A 17011-nucleotide genomic window follows, 5' to 3' on the forward strand; every position below is an offset into this window, starting at 1 on the left:
TTCTGTCGGTCCCTTTCGAGAATACAGCTATATATATATCTGCCAGGTAAGTATGAACAAACTTTATTTTATCATAAAAATATCATATCTAGAGATTCATTTACGCTAACTAGAAGCAAGAAAAGTGCTCTGAACTGAGTTAAGTACAGCGAAATAAACTTACACATAATCGATTTCCAAAACTTTGATCGCTATGATCACAATTTATAATACAAAAGCAATATAAGAATATATATAATATTATTGGATAAAGTGAAGTAAAGCATAACATTTTAAAAGATCCATGGAAAAGATGCATATTCGTTATGTTTATGTTTGTATAATACAATATTAAAATGTGAATAGAGAGTACAGTATAATGTAGGCTAGGCTACCCCATATGTATATGAAATACTGTACCATAGTGTGGGCTAAGCTAATTCTTGTTTGTTATTCAATTTCTATTAGTAGCTGATATTAATTACTATACCGTATACAGTATGTGTAGAGTATACTTTACAGGGTAGGCTAGGCTACCATATATGTATACATGGTACTGAAGACCCTAGTGTAGGGTAGGCTTTATTCAAGATACGTTTTTTCCAACAAACAATGGGCTTTTTGGAACCTAACCCCCGTTGTAAGTACGATAATACCTGTTATAGGCATTTTTAAAGTTTTTTTTTTTTTTTTTTTTCCCAACTATCAAAATAGGCAGTTGTAAGTGTTTTTAGAAGGGTTATAAGTATTTGCAGATTTTAGCTATTTGCGAGGGGGGGATGCATCCCCCACGAATACAGAGGTTTTCTGTAATATTCATTTTGTTCATGAGACTTACCTGTCAGATATATATATAGCTGTATTCTCCGAAGTCCGACAGAATTTCAAAATTCGCGGCACACGCAGTGGCCGGGCAGGTGTTAGTACCCATTCCCGCCGCTGGGAGGCGGGTATCAGGAACCATTCCCATTTTCTATTCAGATTTTCTCTGTCACCGGACTGTCAACACCTGTTGTCAGTTCCTCCGCCATTTGATTTCAGAAATTTGTTGTCACTTAAGTATTTTGGTTGTTTTTGGTATTCGACTGGATCTGTGACTTGGCATACGCTCTTTGTGGACCGTTTTTGATTTTGCTTTTGACTTTTCTTATAATTAAGATGTCTTACCTCTAGCTATTGAGTCTGTAGCTTGGGTGAATGTAAGGTGAGGCTATCGAAGACTTTGATAGTTCCTCACACTTTATGTATGATATGTAAGGGTGTTCAATGCTCTATGATAATCGGTAATGAATGTGTGGGATTGTCTGAGGGTGAGTGGAAGAAATATGAAGCCTATATGCTTAAATTGGAGCGTGATAGGCTGAGGAGATCTTCCTCCTAGAGTGCATCCTTAGATGGACAGTCAGGGTTTTCTCCTACTAGTAACCCTGTAGTAAATTTTAGTACTAACCCTGTAGTTTGTTGCTGCAGAAGGTAATTCCCTGGCTCTCGTGTTGGAGTCAATGCGTGCTCTTGAAACTAAAGTGAATGCAATTCAAACACATAGTGTTAGTGCTAGTGCCCCTAGTGTTGTGGAGGGGGCGTCAGATCGGCCCTATAATGCCTCTAGGCCTGGACCTCTGTCGAACTCCCAGGACCAGGGAGGGGCATGTCGAAAGCCGCATGAGGGTTACGGGGGCTTCCCACCGATCTGGCGTCCCTTCGGCAGGTCCTGATGACGCTACCCAGGCTGCCAGGGATCATGCTCAGGCACGCATCCTGAAGGATTGCTTCTCGTCCTCCGACACGTCCTCCCCACCTCGGGGTTGGAGCTCTCGGTTGGACTCTCGCCCTCTTAAGAGAAGCTTAGAGGAGAGGGGCTTCACGCCCTCTTCCTCTAGACGTTGTACTCTTCCCCAAAGTTGCGTGGATATTCCTCTGCAGAAGAGAATAAAGTGTTTTTTCGAATGATGACGCTACTCGACCCCCTGTCGCTAAGGCAAGGGCTAGAGCTTCTTCCCCTGTGGGAGGAAGTATACGTCTCTCGCCCCTTTCCTTCTCTCAGGTTCAGCCCTTCTCCCGAGAGAGTTGCTTCTCCAACGCATAAGATTTTGTTGGGTTTGCAACAACAGCTGGATGCTCTCATGAACCTTTCAAGTTTCAAACTGCCTGTTAAGAGGTACAGACTTTCACCTTCGTCTCCTGCTTCGTCTTCCTCGCCTGCTAGATGTTTTGGGGCTTCTCGTCTGTCGTCTAGAGAGAGTGTTTAGTGGCTTCCTATTCGTCTTCCCCGATTTGAGGTGTTGGACTTTTCTCTTGACTCGCGCCAGGAGTGCGTGTCTTGCTCTTCGTGCGCTTCTCACGCTTCACGCGCCCTCACCTTGACGCCGGCGCGCGCCCTAGCAATGACGCTTCAGAAACACGCTGTGACTCTCTTCTAGTACTTGCCACGGAGCCTCTCGCCGTCACGCCATGACGCCCGCGCTCGCCTCGCCGTATAGCTTCCAGTCTTGTGTTGACGCCGCTCCAGTTGTACATCATGTCGCACAACTACCCGCTTCAACATCTGATGTCCTTCTTAATTTAGCCAGTACTTGCTTCGGCAGTACATATACTAAAATTGAACGATACAGAGAAGATTAGCATGGCCCCTGCGCAAGGATGACACGCTAATCGTGAAGCGTTCCACATTTTTTATGTTTACTATACGTACTCGTTTTGACTTCTTCGTTCGCGGGAGTTCCCGCTTACGTCATCGGCGAATCGGAACTACTTTCACCACTCACTCAAGACCCGCCAGCTGGGGAAGAACATCCTCTTTCGTCACAGCCTTTGGATGAAGAGAAACATCTTTCGTCTTCTTCTTCCTCTGATTATCAGACTCTGGCTTTTTTCTTAAGGATCTGTTTCCTGAGACTTTTCAACCTTTGGCTCCTCTCTCTCCACCTTCGCAGTTGTCTTTGTCTTAAGGGGAGCATTTGACGAAAAAATCGGAAATCAAATTTTCTGGGATATTTTATATATGGCATCATACATATCCTGACTATCTTCGCAAAGTTTTATTTAAAAGTTCGCCATAGTTAGGAGTTATAAACAAAACAGTAACCCTATCATAGACAAAATTACATTTTTCGTATAATGTAATGATATTGTCAGTATATCGGTGGTAATTTCCTTTTAGTTATGAAATATCTAATGCGATCTATGGCAACCCTGTGGACCTAGTACGCATCAGCGTAAGACAGGAATGCCGCAGGGCAGTCAGTAGCAGCTCAGAGCTTGACTAAGTAAGTCGTCGCGTTGCCCAACCTGAGCCGTGTTTTGACACTCGCTTCATTTAGCTTCATTTAGCGAAGTTATTTTACTTTGCAAGTATTTTTTGGCTTTTCAATATGTCATAAAAACATCAAACTGTGTAACAACAAGCAAATAAATACACAGAGAAGCAAAAAATATCGTTTTTCTCAAAACTAAAGTTATCGACATTCAAACTGCATCTCCTTCATAACGAATGCACCGATCTCAATGATACAAAAAGTAAACGAAAGCTAAATAATTGCCTACTAACAAAGGGGCTTCCATGGGAAGCAATACGAGACCCGCACCACGAGAGAGAGTTTTTTCCCGAAGGAATGTCACTTCCAAGAGAGGTAGCAAGTGACTCCTTTCATCTCCAGACTCCCTTAGCAACCAGGCTTCATTTTGCACAAGCCTGGAAAGAGTGAGGGGCAGACGTTTGGTCCCTCCTACTGTTAGAGAGAGGTTACGTGATTCCCTTCCTGTCTCCTCCTCCTTTGTTTTTTGTTTCCCAATTGCCTTCCTGTCAGACAGAAAATTCTGTTTGACCTGCTCGAACAGATGTTCGAGCGGAGAGCAGTGGAACAGGTCTTGGACTCGCTGTTCCCCGGGATTTTACTACAGATTGTTTCTAGTCCCAAAACTTTCAGTAGGCTGGAGACCCGGCTTGGATGTCAACAAGTCGAACAACTTGGTCCGGAAGGAAAAGTTCAAGATGGAGACCTCGCAGTCAATACTAGGAGCCCTTCATCCCAGGGATTGGATGGTATCTTTGGATCTCAAGATAGTTATCTTCACGCCCCAATTCATCCACGTTCGATGAAGTATCTCAGGTTGTCTTGGGGACTAGGCGTACCAGTTCAGGGCTCTCTGCTTTGGACTCTGCACAACGGCCATACCACGTTGAAAGCACCGCTTCTCGTCCGATCAGTGAAGTTAAGCAACGTTGGGTCTGGTCAGTACTGGGATGGGTGACCGCCTGGGAACACCAGATGCTGTTGGCGTCGCATTTTGCTCCGAGAGTGTTTACACTTCTCATGGAAAACGTTGCGATGCAGTTGCACCTGTCGCACGTCAGGATCTCACTCTACTTGGATGACTGGTTGATTCGAGCGTCGTCGGCCGAAGGTATATGGAGGACCTTCAGTTGACTCTGCAACTCGTGAAGTCCCTGGGACTTCTGGTCTGTGGAAAAGTCGCAGCTGATCCCCTCACTGTCCATTGTGTCTGGGAATTCAGATGTATTCAGCGGCTTTTATAGCGTCTCCGTCGCAAGAACGGCAACTTTTATGTACGAAAAAGTCTTGGCCTTCTTGGAAAAGGAAACATGCTCGGTGAGGGAATGAATGAGTCTGCTGGGGACCATTTCCTCGCTGGAGAAGTTTGTTTCACTAGGGAGTCTGCATCTCAGGCCTCTTCAGTTCTTTCTGTTGGAGAACTGACAAAGCAAGGAAGACTTGAAAGAGGAATTGAGAATTCTTCCTTATATAAAAGAGGATCTGTAGTGGTGGCTCGATCCAACGAAATTGCAGAAGGGATCTCCCTCAAGCTTCTGAACCCCGACCTAGTGTTGTTTTTCCGGACGGGTCCAACAGGTTGGGGGCAACACTAGAGGGAGAGGAAGTGTTAGGAACCTGGAGAGGGAACAGGTGTCCTGGCACATCAACTTCAAAGATTTGGCGGCTATCTTTTAGCTCTCCAATTCTTCGAGGTCCAAGTTTGCAATCGTGTAGTTCTAGCAAACTCGGACAATACTACTTGTTCCCTGTTCAGCCTTGCAAGAGAGATTATTCTTTGAGCCTATGCTCGCAACATTTCGATTCTCACAAGTTTTGTTGCAGGGGTCGAAAATGTTCGAGCAGACCTGCTCTGTTGGCGCCATCAACTCCTGCCGAAGGAATGGACCCTTCATCAGGAGGTTTGCCAAGATTATTGGAAATTTTGGGGTCGCCATCTTGTGGATCTTTTCACGACCTCAAGAACAGCGAGGCTCCCTCTATAAAGCTCATCTGTACTCGACCCGGGGGCAGTTGCGATAGATGCTCTTCTCTGGGATTGGACGGGAATAGATGTTTACGCCTTTTCCCCGTTCTAAATTCTGGGAGAAGTCATGAACACTGGTTCGCGGCCTCACAAGGGACGAGGATGACTCTCATCCCCACGTTTTGGCCTTCAACCACTGGTTCTCGGAGTTTCTCTTCTGGTTGGTAGACGTTCGAGGACCCTTCCTATGAGAGCAGACCTGCTCATACAAACCCACTTCGCGAGATATCTTCAAATCTCCCCGCTCTGAACCTGACTGCTTTCAGACTATCGAAACTTGGTCAGAGCGATGGGGTTTTTCTGGCCAGGTGGCACGGGCCATCGCTAGAGCCAGAAGTTCTTCATCTTAAGGATATATCTAGCGAAGTGAGCAACCTTCAAAGGTTGGTGTAGAAAGAAGGGCTTTTCCTCTTCCTCTATCACTGTGAGCCAGGTTGCGGATTTTCTCCTTTACTTAAGAGAAAAACTCGATATAGCAGTTCCGACTATCAAGTGTTATCGGAGCATGCTTTCGATTGTATTCAGACACAGAGGATTAGATTTGTCTGACAATAAGGACCTCCATGATCTTATGAGCTCTTTCAAGACGTCCAAGGTTCCTCAGCTAATTCCCCTGCTTGGAACTTGGACGTGAGTGCTCAAGTTTTTGATGTTTAGTCCTTTTGAGCCTCTCCACTCTGCATCTCTAAGGATGTTACTTTCGAAAACGGCATTCCTCACGGCTCTGGCGGCGGCAAAGAGTGAGCGAAGTTCGAGGCCGTCATGTGGGCTTCAAGGAACACAATGCTGTCTATTCTTTAAGCCCTAAGTTCTTGGCTAAGAATAATAGGTCTTCTAACCCTTGGCCTAGACACTTTGAAATTAAAGGTTTAGCAGACCTTATTGGACAGGAACCTGAGGGAGTTCTATGTCCAGTTAGAGCTCAAGTACTACCTTAAAAGAACACAAGACACTCGTGGTCCCTCGGATATTTTATGGTGTTCTGTGAGGCAACCAGTTAAACCTATGTCGAAGAATGCACTGGCATTCTTCATTAGGGACGTCATTAAGGGCGCACACTCTAGTTGTGACGACTCCAACTTCAAGTTGTTGAGAGTTAACGCTCACGAGGTGAGGGCAGTTGCTACCTCCATGGCGTTCAAGAAAAATATGGTACTCAGTGACATTCTTAGTGCCACATTTTGGCGAAGTCAATGCGGTGTTTGCCTCACACTCTTGGCAAGATGTTTAGGTAGCATACGAAAATTGCTTTTCGCTGGGACCATACATTGCTGCTTCAGCAACCTTGGGGACAGGGGTAACTCTGATCCTATCCCCTTTTAATTGTGTTTTTATGGTTGTTGGGTCGACTACTGGAGGCAGTCTTCCCAATCCTTTGCAAACTAACGCTTTAGGTGTTGGTTAGGTGGTTAGTAATGCTCTTTTGTCCTCTTTGTATGGTCTATGATCTAGTCACATTGTGGTCACACCCCGTTGACAGATCATCTAGAAGTCGCCAGCTATATAGGTCACTACCTCGCTGGGGTCTCTAGTAAAGCAGAAGCAGACTAGAGTGACAGTAACCACTCAGTCAGCTACGCTATCAGATAAGGAACCAAAATAATTTTACCAATAATTGGTTTTTTCCCTAATTCTTGGCTGTCTCTACCCCCCTCCAAAGGTGGTATTCAGCTATATATATATCTGACAGGTAAGTCTCATGAACAAAATGATATTTTAATGATAAAATAAAGTTTGTTCATACTTACCTGGCAGATATATATATTCATATTGCCCTCCATCCTCCCCAGGAGTCAGTGGCGTTAGAAAATCTGAATAGAAAATGGAAATGGTTCCTGATACCCGCCTCCCAGTGGCGGGAATGGGTACTAACCACCTGCCCGGCCACTGCGTGTGCCGCGAATTTTGAAATTCTGTCGGACTTCAGAGAATACAGCTATATATATATCTGCCAGGTAAGTATGAACAAACTTTATTTTATCATTAAAATATCATTTTCTACATTTCCCTTTGTGCAAGAAATACAGTAAACCCCCCGTATTCATGTTCTCATGGTTCGCGGACTCACGCATTCGCGTGTTCCTCTGTGGAACATATCTAGCCATCATTCGCGGAAAATTCGCCCATTCGCGGTATTTTTCACTGAGAAATATTCACTAATTACTGTATTTTCATATAATTTTCATGAATAAATGCACTTTTTGTGATAAAACTATTAAAATACTCAGGTATAAGCATTTTTACAGGGTTTTTCTTAATTTAAGCTATCAAAATGGGCAGTTCTAAGTGTTTTTAGAGGGGTTTTAAGCATTCCTCGCGAATATGGGGGGTTCACTGTATTTCTTGTTGTAGCAGATTCTGTGAAAGTTGCCATATGAATCCTTCATAATGTTGCCTAATTGTTCTCAAGTTCTGTAGTTGCTTGAGCATTCAGACTTTACTTTGCTTCGCTTTTTCGATCACCTTTAGTTTACCTCTCCTCTCTTGGATCGTCCGTACTTTCACAAGCAAAGTTGATCAAAATGACCTTTTGGTTGTAAGCTCTTTACAACTTGATAGAATCTTCTGTAATAGGTCTTAGGAATGTTTGAGGTGTGTAACAGGATAGAATCTTCTGTAATAGGTTGTAGGAATGTCTGAGGTATGTAACAGGATAGTGTCTTCTGTAATAGGTCCTAGGAATGTCTGAGGTATGTAACAGGAGAGAATCTTCTGTAATAGGTCTTAGGAATGTCTGAGGTATGTAACAGGAGAGAATCTTCTGTAATAGGTCTTAGGAATGTCTGAGGTATGTAACAGGAGAGAATCTTCTGTAATAGGTCTTAGGAGCGTCTGAGGTATGTAACAGGGTAGAATCCTCTGTAATAGGTCTTAGGAATGCCTGAGGTATGTGACAGGATAGAGTCTTCTGTAATAGGTCCTAGGAATTTCTGAGGTATGTAACAGGATAGAGTCTTCTGTAATAGGTCTTAGGAATGCCTGAGGTATGTAACAGAATCTGTCCATGGGATATATAGCTTTATACTGTACCTGGAAAATGCAGCCTTTTCCTCTAGTAGCATGTTCTCCCTCTTACTCGTGTATTTGTCACTTCAGTCCTTCACACAATCTCATTTCCTATATGTGCACATGATTTTGCCAATTAGTCAGTCTTTAGTCTTAATTCTACATCCCAGTACAGTAATCCCATATTGGTCAGGTGCAGTCTGGAAATGTATCCAGAGCTTATATTTTGATCTCAGATGACAATCCCTTCATTTAGCCAAGTTGAGTGTAAAAGACTTTCACTTTGAGCTCTTAGTTTATTCCATTATTAGTGTCAGTCCCAAGTAATTTTGTTTTTCTTCTTGTGACCTTGTATAATAAAACCATCCTGTCTGTAAGCAGGAGTACTTCACAAAACCACTTATAATTGCAGTTGCTTGACAGATTAACCCTTAAACGCCTATTGGACGTATCATACGTCGACTAAAATTGTCTGTTGGGTGCCAAGTGGACGTACCGTACGTCGACTACAAAAAATTTCAACCTTCGGTCAACTTTGACTCGACCGAAATGGTCGAAAAACGCAATTGTAAGCTAAAACTCTTACATTCTAGTAATATTCAATCATGTACCTTCATTTTGCAGCAAATTGGAAGTCTCTAGCACAATATTTCGATTTATGGTGAATTTTGAAAAAACTTTTCTTACGCATCGGCGTAACTCAGCCGAAAATTTCATAAATTCTTTCGTCATTTTGTCGTAATTTTTGCACTGTTCTATATTAGCCGTTACATAAAGTTTTATATATGAAAATGTGCGCAATTTCATGTACAATACAGCAAAATACAACCCGTGGTTGTAGCTTTTATCAGTTTGGAAATATTTTCATATAAACCACGATAACTGCCAAAATTTCAACCTTTGGTCAACTTTGACTCGACCGAAATGGTAAAAAAACGCAATTTTAAGCTAAAACTCTTATGATCTAGTAATATTCAATCATTTACCTTCATTTTGCAACCAATTGGAAGTCTCTAGCACAATATTTCGATTTATGGTGAATTTTTGAAAAAACTTTTTCCTTATGTCCACGCCAGAAATTCTTTCAAATCACGTTGTCGTAATGTTTGCACTGTTTTATATTAGTCGTTACATAAAGTTTTATATATGGAAATGTGCGCAATTTCATGTAGAATACAACAGAAAATAACTCATGGTTGTAGCTTTTATCAGTTTTGAAATATTTTCATATAAATCACGATAACTGCCAAAATTTCAGCCTTCGGTCAACTTTAACTCAACCGAAATGGTAAAAAACGCAATTATAAGCTAAAACTCTTACATTCTAGTAATATTCAATCATGTACCTTCATTTTGCAACAAACTGGAAGTCTCTAGCACAATATTTCGATTTATGGTGAATTTCTGAAAAAAATTTTTTTCCTTACATCTGTCTTGTGTAACTCAGCCAACATCTCAGAAATTCTTTCGTCATGTTGTCGTAATGTTTGCATCGTTTACATTAGTCGTTACATAAACTTTTATATGAAAATGTGCGCAATTTCATGTAGAATACAACAGAAAATAGCTCATGGTTGTAGCTTTATCAGTTTTGAAATATTTTCTAAATCACGATAACTGCCAAAATTTCGACCTTCGGTCAACTTTAACTCGACCGAAATGGTAAAACGCAATTTTAAGCTAAAACTCTTACATTCTAGTAATATTCAATCGTTTAACTTCATTTTGCAATAAATTGGAAGTCTCTAGCACAATATTTTGATTTATGGTGAATTTTTGAAAAAAACATTTTCCTTACGTCTCTTGTGCTGTAACTTCGGCCGAACATCTCAGAAATTCTTTCGTCTCGTTGTTGTAATATTTGCACAGCTTTAAATTAGTCGTTACATAAAGTTTTATATATGAAAATGTGCGCAATTTCATGTACAATACAACAAAAAATAACTCATGGTTGTAGCTTTTATCAGTTTTGAAATATTTCCATATAAATCACGATAAATAGAAAAAAATCGACTTTCAGTCAACTTTAACTCGACCGAAATGGTCGAAAACTGCAATTGTAAGCTAAAACACTTACAGTCTAGTAATATTCAATCAATTAGCTTCATTTTTCAACAAACGGGAAGTCTCTAGCACAATATTTCGATTTATGGTGAATTTTGAAAAAACATTTTTTTACGTCCGCGCGTTACGAATTCATGCATCATTTTGTGATAATATTTTCTCTGTGTTGCTTTGATCGTTTTAAAATTTGTTATATACCAAAATCATCGCAATTTAGTGTACAATACAACTAAAAAAATTAACTCATTAGCTTTAACCGTTTTGCTTACAGCGCGATTTGTATACAATTATATACGAGTTTTTTTTTTTCGCTGTCATATATTCCAATATTTATATATGATAATGATATTTTTTCATTTCTGATGGTTGCATACTAAACTTCAGGCAATGACAAAAAAAATGAGCCAAAAATGAACTCTTAATCTTAAAAACTAAGCATGCTGTGATTTTTTGAAAAAAACTTTTTCTCCGCTTCGGCGCTAACTCACTGAACGCCGCCGGCATACGGGAGACGTTTTTGTAAATAGGGCTTCGGTGTTAAAGGGTTAATGAACTATTACATGTATTTAATTCTGTGAAAACAAAAATGTTTATTTCAGGGGGTCAGGTACATTCCTGTTTGATAGTAATGAGTTGAACATTAGAAGAAGATTTGTTAATGCAATAGTGTAAAATTCGAAGTTATACTGCAATGTGATTGTCTCACTTAGCTCATTTTTTTCCATCTGCAAGTTCAGCTGAAAAATGTGTAAAATTGTTCTGTCAGTTTGTAATGTTATGTATATTATAGCATTTGATATTTTGGATGTGTTCATTCATTTTTGTCTAAAAACATTACTCCTTTTGGTTTCTTAGGTGGTATGATGCCCGGCAGTGAGGAGCGTTGGCGTGATAGATCGGGTCCTACTGCTGGAGCCCTGGGTCATCTCATAGAGCGTATGACAAACGACTTTACTCCTCAACATGATTCTCAACGTTTCCAACCTGGATTTGTTCCTTCTGCATCACCACCTTGGACAACAGCAGGCCAAGCTCCTCTCACCAGTCAGATGACGCCATTGCAATCACCTCATGCCAGTCTTGGTTCACAGATGTCCCCGCAGATGCAATCTACACATACCAACCTTGGGTCACAAGTGTCTTCAATGCAACCACCTCATGGAAATATGGGTCCTCAAATCACATCTCTTCAGCCACCAACTACAAGTGCACCAGGTACAATGCCTTTAGGCTCTCAAATTGGTGGACCGGGACCCAGAAGCTACTCTGTAAGTCAAGATCCTTTTGACCTCGGTGGGGGTCGAAGTCCTCTTTTGAGGTCTTCATCTGATCTAGGTCTGCGTCTGAGCAATTTCAATGATGGCACAATGGATGGTTACATGGATTCAAGTAGAGACTCTATCGACAGCATGCTTGTAGGAAGCCATGATTCTGCTTTTTTCCCAGAGGTGCAAAGGGGACCCTGTGTGTCATCTGGAACCCCTCCTCCACCACTACCAGGAGATCCCCAAGGTCTGGCACCATCACCAGTATCACAGACAGACTTCAGTTTCTACACAAATGAACATGAAAGGTTTATGGAAGGGGTGAGTGTCAACAACATTACTGCAAAATTTTCTAATTTTACTGCTACCCTTGGAAGTTGGTTCAGTCCATTTGACCCATTCCGAAGCAATCTTAATGTAGGGGATACAAAATCTCAGAGTGTGTCGCAGTCCTCATCAGTTGGTGTTGTGCTTGAAACATTGGGTTCAGATACACCAATATCTTCACAATGCAGTGTTGGCAACAGTGGAGTGCAGATAACTGGAAGCCAGCCAACAAGAACAAGCAAACCATCATATTCTGATGTGCTAAGCAAGAACACTGCCCCAGATGGTCGTCTGAATGCTAGTTGTGCTGGTTTAAACAGTCGGAGCAGTAGCAGCAACAGCAATAGTAGTAATGGTAATCTGACTCACCCTCCTCAGTCACCATCACCAGGACCAACAGCTTCACGCCCTGATCACCAGAATAGGAATCAGTCTGGTAAGAGCAAGTCAAAAGCTCGCAATTCAAATAGCTTAGGAGCAAGTGCCAGCAGCACTAACAGCAACAACATCAACAATAACAACAACGGCAATCTTACTAAGTCTAGTGAAAAGGCCGATGGACATGTTTCCTCTCGTGTGGGGTTGGACGATTTCTGCCTAAATGAAGTCAGTCTGAGTAATGGGCGAATAAGTGCCTATGAACATTATGACTGGGGAGAAAAAATTGAAAGTTCCTCTGGATATGGTCTGTCATCTGTTTACAAGGCTTCAGCTAACAGCCCTACTCACCAAGGGAAGAAGAGCTCTTTAAAAGGAGACGTTAAGAAAAACACACCAGAAAAAACTGGCAGTGGCGTTCCAGCTGATGAAAATGTACGTGGGAATGATCAGCTCAACAACAAAATAAGCTCTACCCAGCAAAAACAACCACCAAGGTTGGTATCAGTTATAGAGTTTGTTTTAGCATAGTATATTGTAATGATAGTGAGTCAGTGCAAAGTATAGATGTGTGTTTATGGCTTATATTTTCTGTTTTGAGTGAATATTTTTATATATGCTTCCTGTTTAATATAGTGGAGTTAGGAACTGGCTTTTGCAGTATTTTAAAGTATTGAATATATATATTTTTTCCCAGAAGACCTTCCTACATTAACAACAACTTGAATGCTGCAAACTTAGCCTCGTCAGCAACGAGTCCTGCAACGCTCTCTGGAAATAATTTTAGCTCTGGTTCTGCTACCATCACCCCAGCAAGTAGTAGCAGCACATCTGTAAATCAGTCTAATAACAACAACAATAATGATTGCAGCCGAAGTGATGGAAACAAGAAAGGTAGTCATTTGGGTAAAGAAGATAAGAAGTCATTTGGAAGTAAGTTTGAATTTTATTCTATTTTATATATGTGGGATGAATCCTACCAACTGTTAGTTAGCTTACATCTTCACCCAGTTTGGCATTCAAAATAAACAAACGAATAACACTTGGCTGACCCAGATGGACTGTCTGTAATCACCTGTTTCTCTCCAGGTGTCATTGGAATATTTACATTTGTCAGACTACTTCATACTATATTCTTGTGCATATAGTGTAAATTGGCTGTACTAATTTTAACTTTGCAATATGCTTGTCTTCTCATTTTCATTATGTCATTTACAGCAAGAAGAAATAAAAGTGTTAGGTTCTGTACAAAGGAGTTCTGTGTAAACCAAACCAAATGTATTTGGTTGGGCATGATGATCACACTTGCATTACCGGTAGGAGTATTGAGTGTGATTTTTTTTTTTTTTTTTTTTTTTTTTTTTTTTTTTTGTGAGTAGTTGAATGAGAATGAATAACTTGTGAAGTATCAGAAGATGCAAGAGGCTGATGGATTATATACACAATATGGTAGGTATGGCCATAAGCCTACTCAATCTGTTCTTCTTCCAGTGTTGGTCCTCCTATTTCTCTATTACTTGATTAAGTTTGGTTCCTCTCTCACTCTTAGGAGATGTCTTTCAAATGCTTGATTCAAGTCTTGGACTTACTCCCATTATTCTGCCTGGTTCACTGGGTGATCGACAGTGTATGAGCATTCCATTTGTAAGGACCCTAAAGGCTACCAAGTACCTGAAGGCCTTTTGCTTTACCACTTAAGGACTCCACCTCCAAACTAGGTTCCAGCAACCAAGAAGTGTTGTTCAAGAGCTCCATTTCTTTGAAATTTGCCGATTTTTGTTGCTAGACAATCGCCGTTAACCGGGGACTGCCTGTATTGTAAAGTCCAAGATCTGCATGTACAGTTTATAGGTGCTCCTGATCGCTGCACCATTGAGATGAACATATCTGTCAGTCGGTAAATTCCTAATTCCACCGTTGGAAAAATGGTCTGGTTGAAATCTAGACAATGGGATTGCATTATTGAAGCATGTCAGGCACTTAATATTTCAGATGCTTTATCAGATCCAGATCCCAAGAGGAGGTTGAATGAAATGCTGATAGCTATTTTAGTAAGGTATGTTCCCAGAAAGGTCATTAAATTCAGGACAAATGACCAGACATGGTTTGATGATAAATATAGAAGAGCTTACCAGGGCAAACAGACCAAATTCAGGACATTGAGATGAAGTCATTCACGTGAAAATTACACTATTTTTATTGAGTGTTGCTGTGCTGCAAATAGAATTTATTATGTACTTGAGAGAAATTACAATAATTCCTTAAAGAGGGAACTGTAACGAATTGCTCAGCCACATGTGTGGTGGACCAAATTGGCATCATCTATCTTTGGGTCAGGCTCATCTTCCATTCCTGAACTGCTAACAGTTGATGGTAAATTGGTTACTGGCCCCTATTAAAAACTTGAACTGCTTCGTCGAGCTTTTGAAGCCGAGCGATCAGCTGAAGATGCCCCTCTCCCTGATACTTGTCATCCCATTCTTACAAAATTTGCATTTTGCTGGAGGGATGTTAAAGAAAATTCTAGATATTTTTGGTAGCTGGGGTAAGGATCCTGGTGGTTTCTTTGTTTTTTAAAAAAGTCTCCAGTGTGTTGTCTTCCAAGATTAGTAGATTATGTAGATTTTATGTCAACATAGTTCCTTTGCAGATATCACTCATGAATTTGGGTGAGGTCATCTGATCTTTTGAGCCGGAAGCCTTAAAATCTTTGCATTATTGTTTAGGATGGGATTTGAATTAGGCCTTAAAGCTGATGTTACTTGAGTTTGAGCTTTTGGGTAAAGCATCCCTTAAGAACTTAACCCTTAAAGTACTTCTTTAGCCCTTGCTAGAAGGTTGTCAATGCAGCTGTGAACTTGGAATTTGGTTTTACCTTGCTTTGTTTACAAGACTTCAAATGTCATATGTAAATTGTAAAGCCCTTAGTCCTATCGTTACGGCTTGAACAGTTTTCTCCTGAATCAGCTATAAAAGAATATTACTTTCTCTCCTGTTTTTAGGTTGTTAGAAATCCCGGTGTTGAGTTTGGACAGCTTGAAGGTACACATTAGTGTAAAGCAGCATGCTTTTATATCTGAAGGTAGTCATTGTTTTTAGTTTTGGACTGTCAAGTATGGGCTTTTGCCTTTGGCACAGGAATCGCTAGTACTCTACTAGAAACAGTCCTTTTTCCATGCAAGGATCCTTTGACAAGTCTCACTAATGAGGACTTTACACCCTGCTGTGGATCCACAGTCTGGGGACAGTATTTACCAGAGGGGATCACACAACAAGCAGGAATGTTTAGAAGCTTTTTACCTTTTAAAAACAGCTTTTAGCTCACTTGGGTGAGTGGATGTTTCTCTGGTTGCACCAACCACCATCTTCATTCAGTGCAGTAGTAATCTAACTTTAACAGACAGTGATATTCATCCCAAATAATGAAAATTTTAATGATGAAATTAGTTATTTGAATGCTTAACTGCTGTTAAAGTGGAAACCCACCCAGCCTCCAAACATCTGACAAGATTGTAAACATTCCAAAGCCACCTGCAGGGAAACAGGTAATTATAGAAAGGCCATCTTGGTCAGCCAAGTGTTATTCTTTTGTTTATTTTGAGTGCCGATTGCATTTCTTCTTTCTGTATTTCCCTTTAATTCCTCCTACTTCTTCCTAATGAACAACATATTCTTTGGAAGCTTAAATTTCAAGTCAATGGCTCCAAAGGGCTTGTTCCAAATGAATAGGTTTCATTTACTGAATAATAATTTGAATGTGCAAAGATGTAAGCTAACTTTTAATGTTGGGTAAGTATCCAAATACTGTAATTAATTTTATCTTGAAAATTTCAATTTTGTTTGAATGGAGATATAAACTATTGCTAATATGTCGGAGTATTCCTCAGAGCAAGCTGAAATTGACAATTGAAACTTGGTGACAAGACAGTTTCCCCAAAAAAGGGCTAAAAAAAAATTACTGCTGGATCTTGAGGCCTTGTAGTTTAATGCCATACCTGGTGCTCGTTACTGTAGACTATATTAATTTTATCCCAGATGATTAGTACTACCTAGCCAGGCTCCATTATAATAATATTTACTGAAATTATTACTGGTAATGTAAAAGAAATTGTCAGCAGACTACCAATAATCATTGGTACCAGCTAAGCCATCATCGCACCTTGGTATGTTTCAGCATACTCTTATTAGTAACCAGCTGGAAACTGCAGAACAAAGTGACATACCTGTAACTGAAAGGGAAAAAAATAATAAAATGGTAAACAGGCTAACTGAACATTTAGGCAGTTGAGAAACATGACTGTCATAGGAAGCACGAATAGTCATAAATATGCATACATAGGAGAATCATCATGTATTCAACCAAACTTATGGCTTGTCTAATACTTAATTACTGTTTCATATAATTAACATCCACTTACTGTTTCATGCACAACACTGGCATAGACAACTGCAAGCACTAATAAATTCAGAGTAAGAGCGAAAAAGCCTAAGAACCACATTATAGAATGTGTAATTTTGTAATGGATGGATCCAGCATGTTCTTGAAATATCTCTATACTGTGCTAATTAGTAATGAAGGATCAGATATCTGTTAAGATATTTTGCAGAAATGTATGGAATTGAAAAATCCCCTTCTTATTGCTTTTGTTAAGACAAGGCATTTGACAGCATCT

General features: G+C 40.5%; 1 protein-coding gene and 2 non-coding genes across 16 annotated transcripts in view; all 3 read left to right on the forward strand.

Annotated features, from left to right (window-relative positions):
• The window catches only part of LOC136848046 (dnaJ homolog dnj-5), a 76435-nt gene that overhangs the window by 28810 nt on the left and 30614 nt on the right, over positions 1 to 17011 (forward strand). For 9 of the 14 annotated variants that reach the window (XM_067120133.1, XM_067120124.1, XM_067120130.1 and 6 more), the window contains exons 2-3: positions 11224 to 12835; positions 13036 to 13271. In XM_067120133.1, coding sequence (XP_066976234.1) covers positions 11229 to 12835; positions 13036 to 13271 — 1843 coding nt within the window. In that variant the 5' untranslated portion in view covers positions 11224 to 11228. The remainder of the gene's footprint in view (positions 1 to 11223; positions 12836 to 13035; positions 13272 to 17011) is intronic. The other 5 variants (XM_067120127.1, XM_067120134.1, XM_067120122.1 and 2 more) reach the window with 1 other exon arrangement.
• On the forward strand, positions 2549 to 2653 carry LOC136848277 (U6 spliceosomal RNA). The gene has a single exon (XR_010855998.1). It is a non-coding gene; the product is annotated as a U6 spliceosomal RNA (small nuclear RNA).
• Positions 4141 to 4259, forward strand: LOC136848273 (5S ribosomal RNA). The gene has a single exon (XR_010855994.1). It is a non-coding gene; the product is annotated as a 5S ribosomal RNA (ribosomal RNA).

This window comes from Macrobrachium rosenbergii, chromosome 18, assembly GCF_040412425.1.
Source record: "Macrobrachium rosenbergii isolate ZJJX-2024 chromosome 18, ASM4041242v1, whole genome shotgun sequence".
NCBI lineage: Eukaryota > Metazoa > Arthropoda > Malacostraca > Decapoda > Palaemonidae > Macrobrachium > Macrobrachium rosenbergii.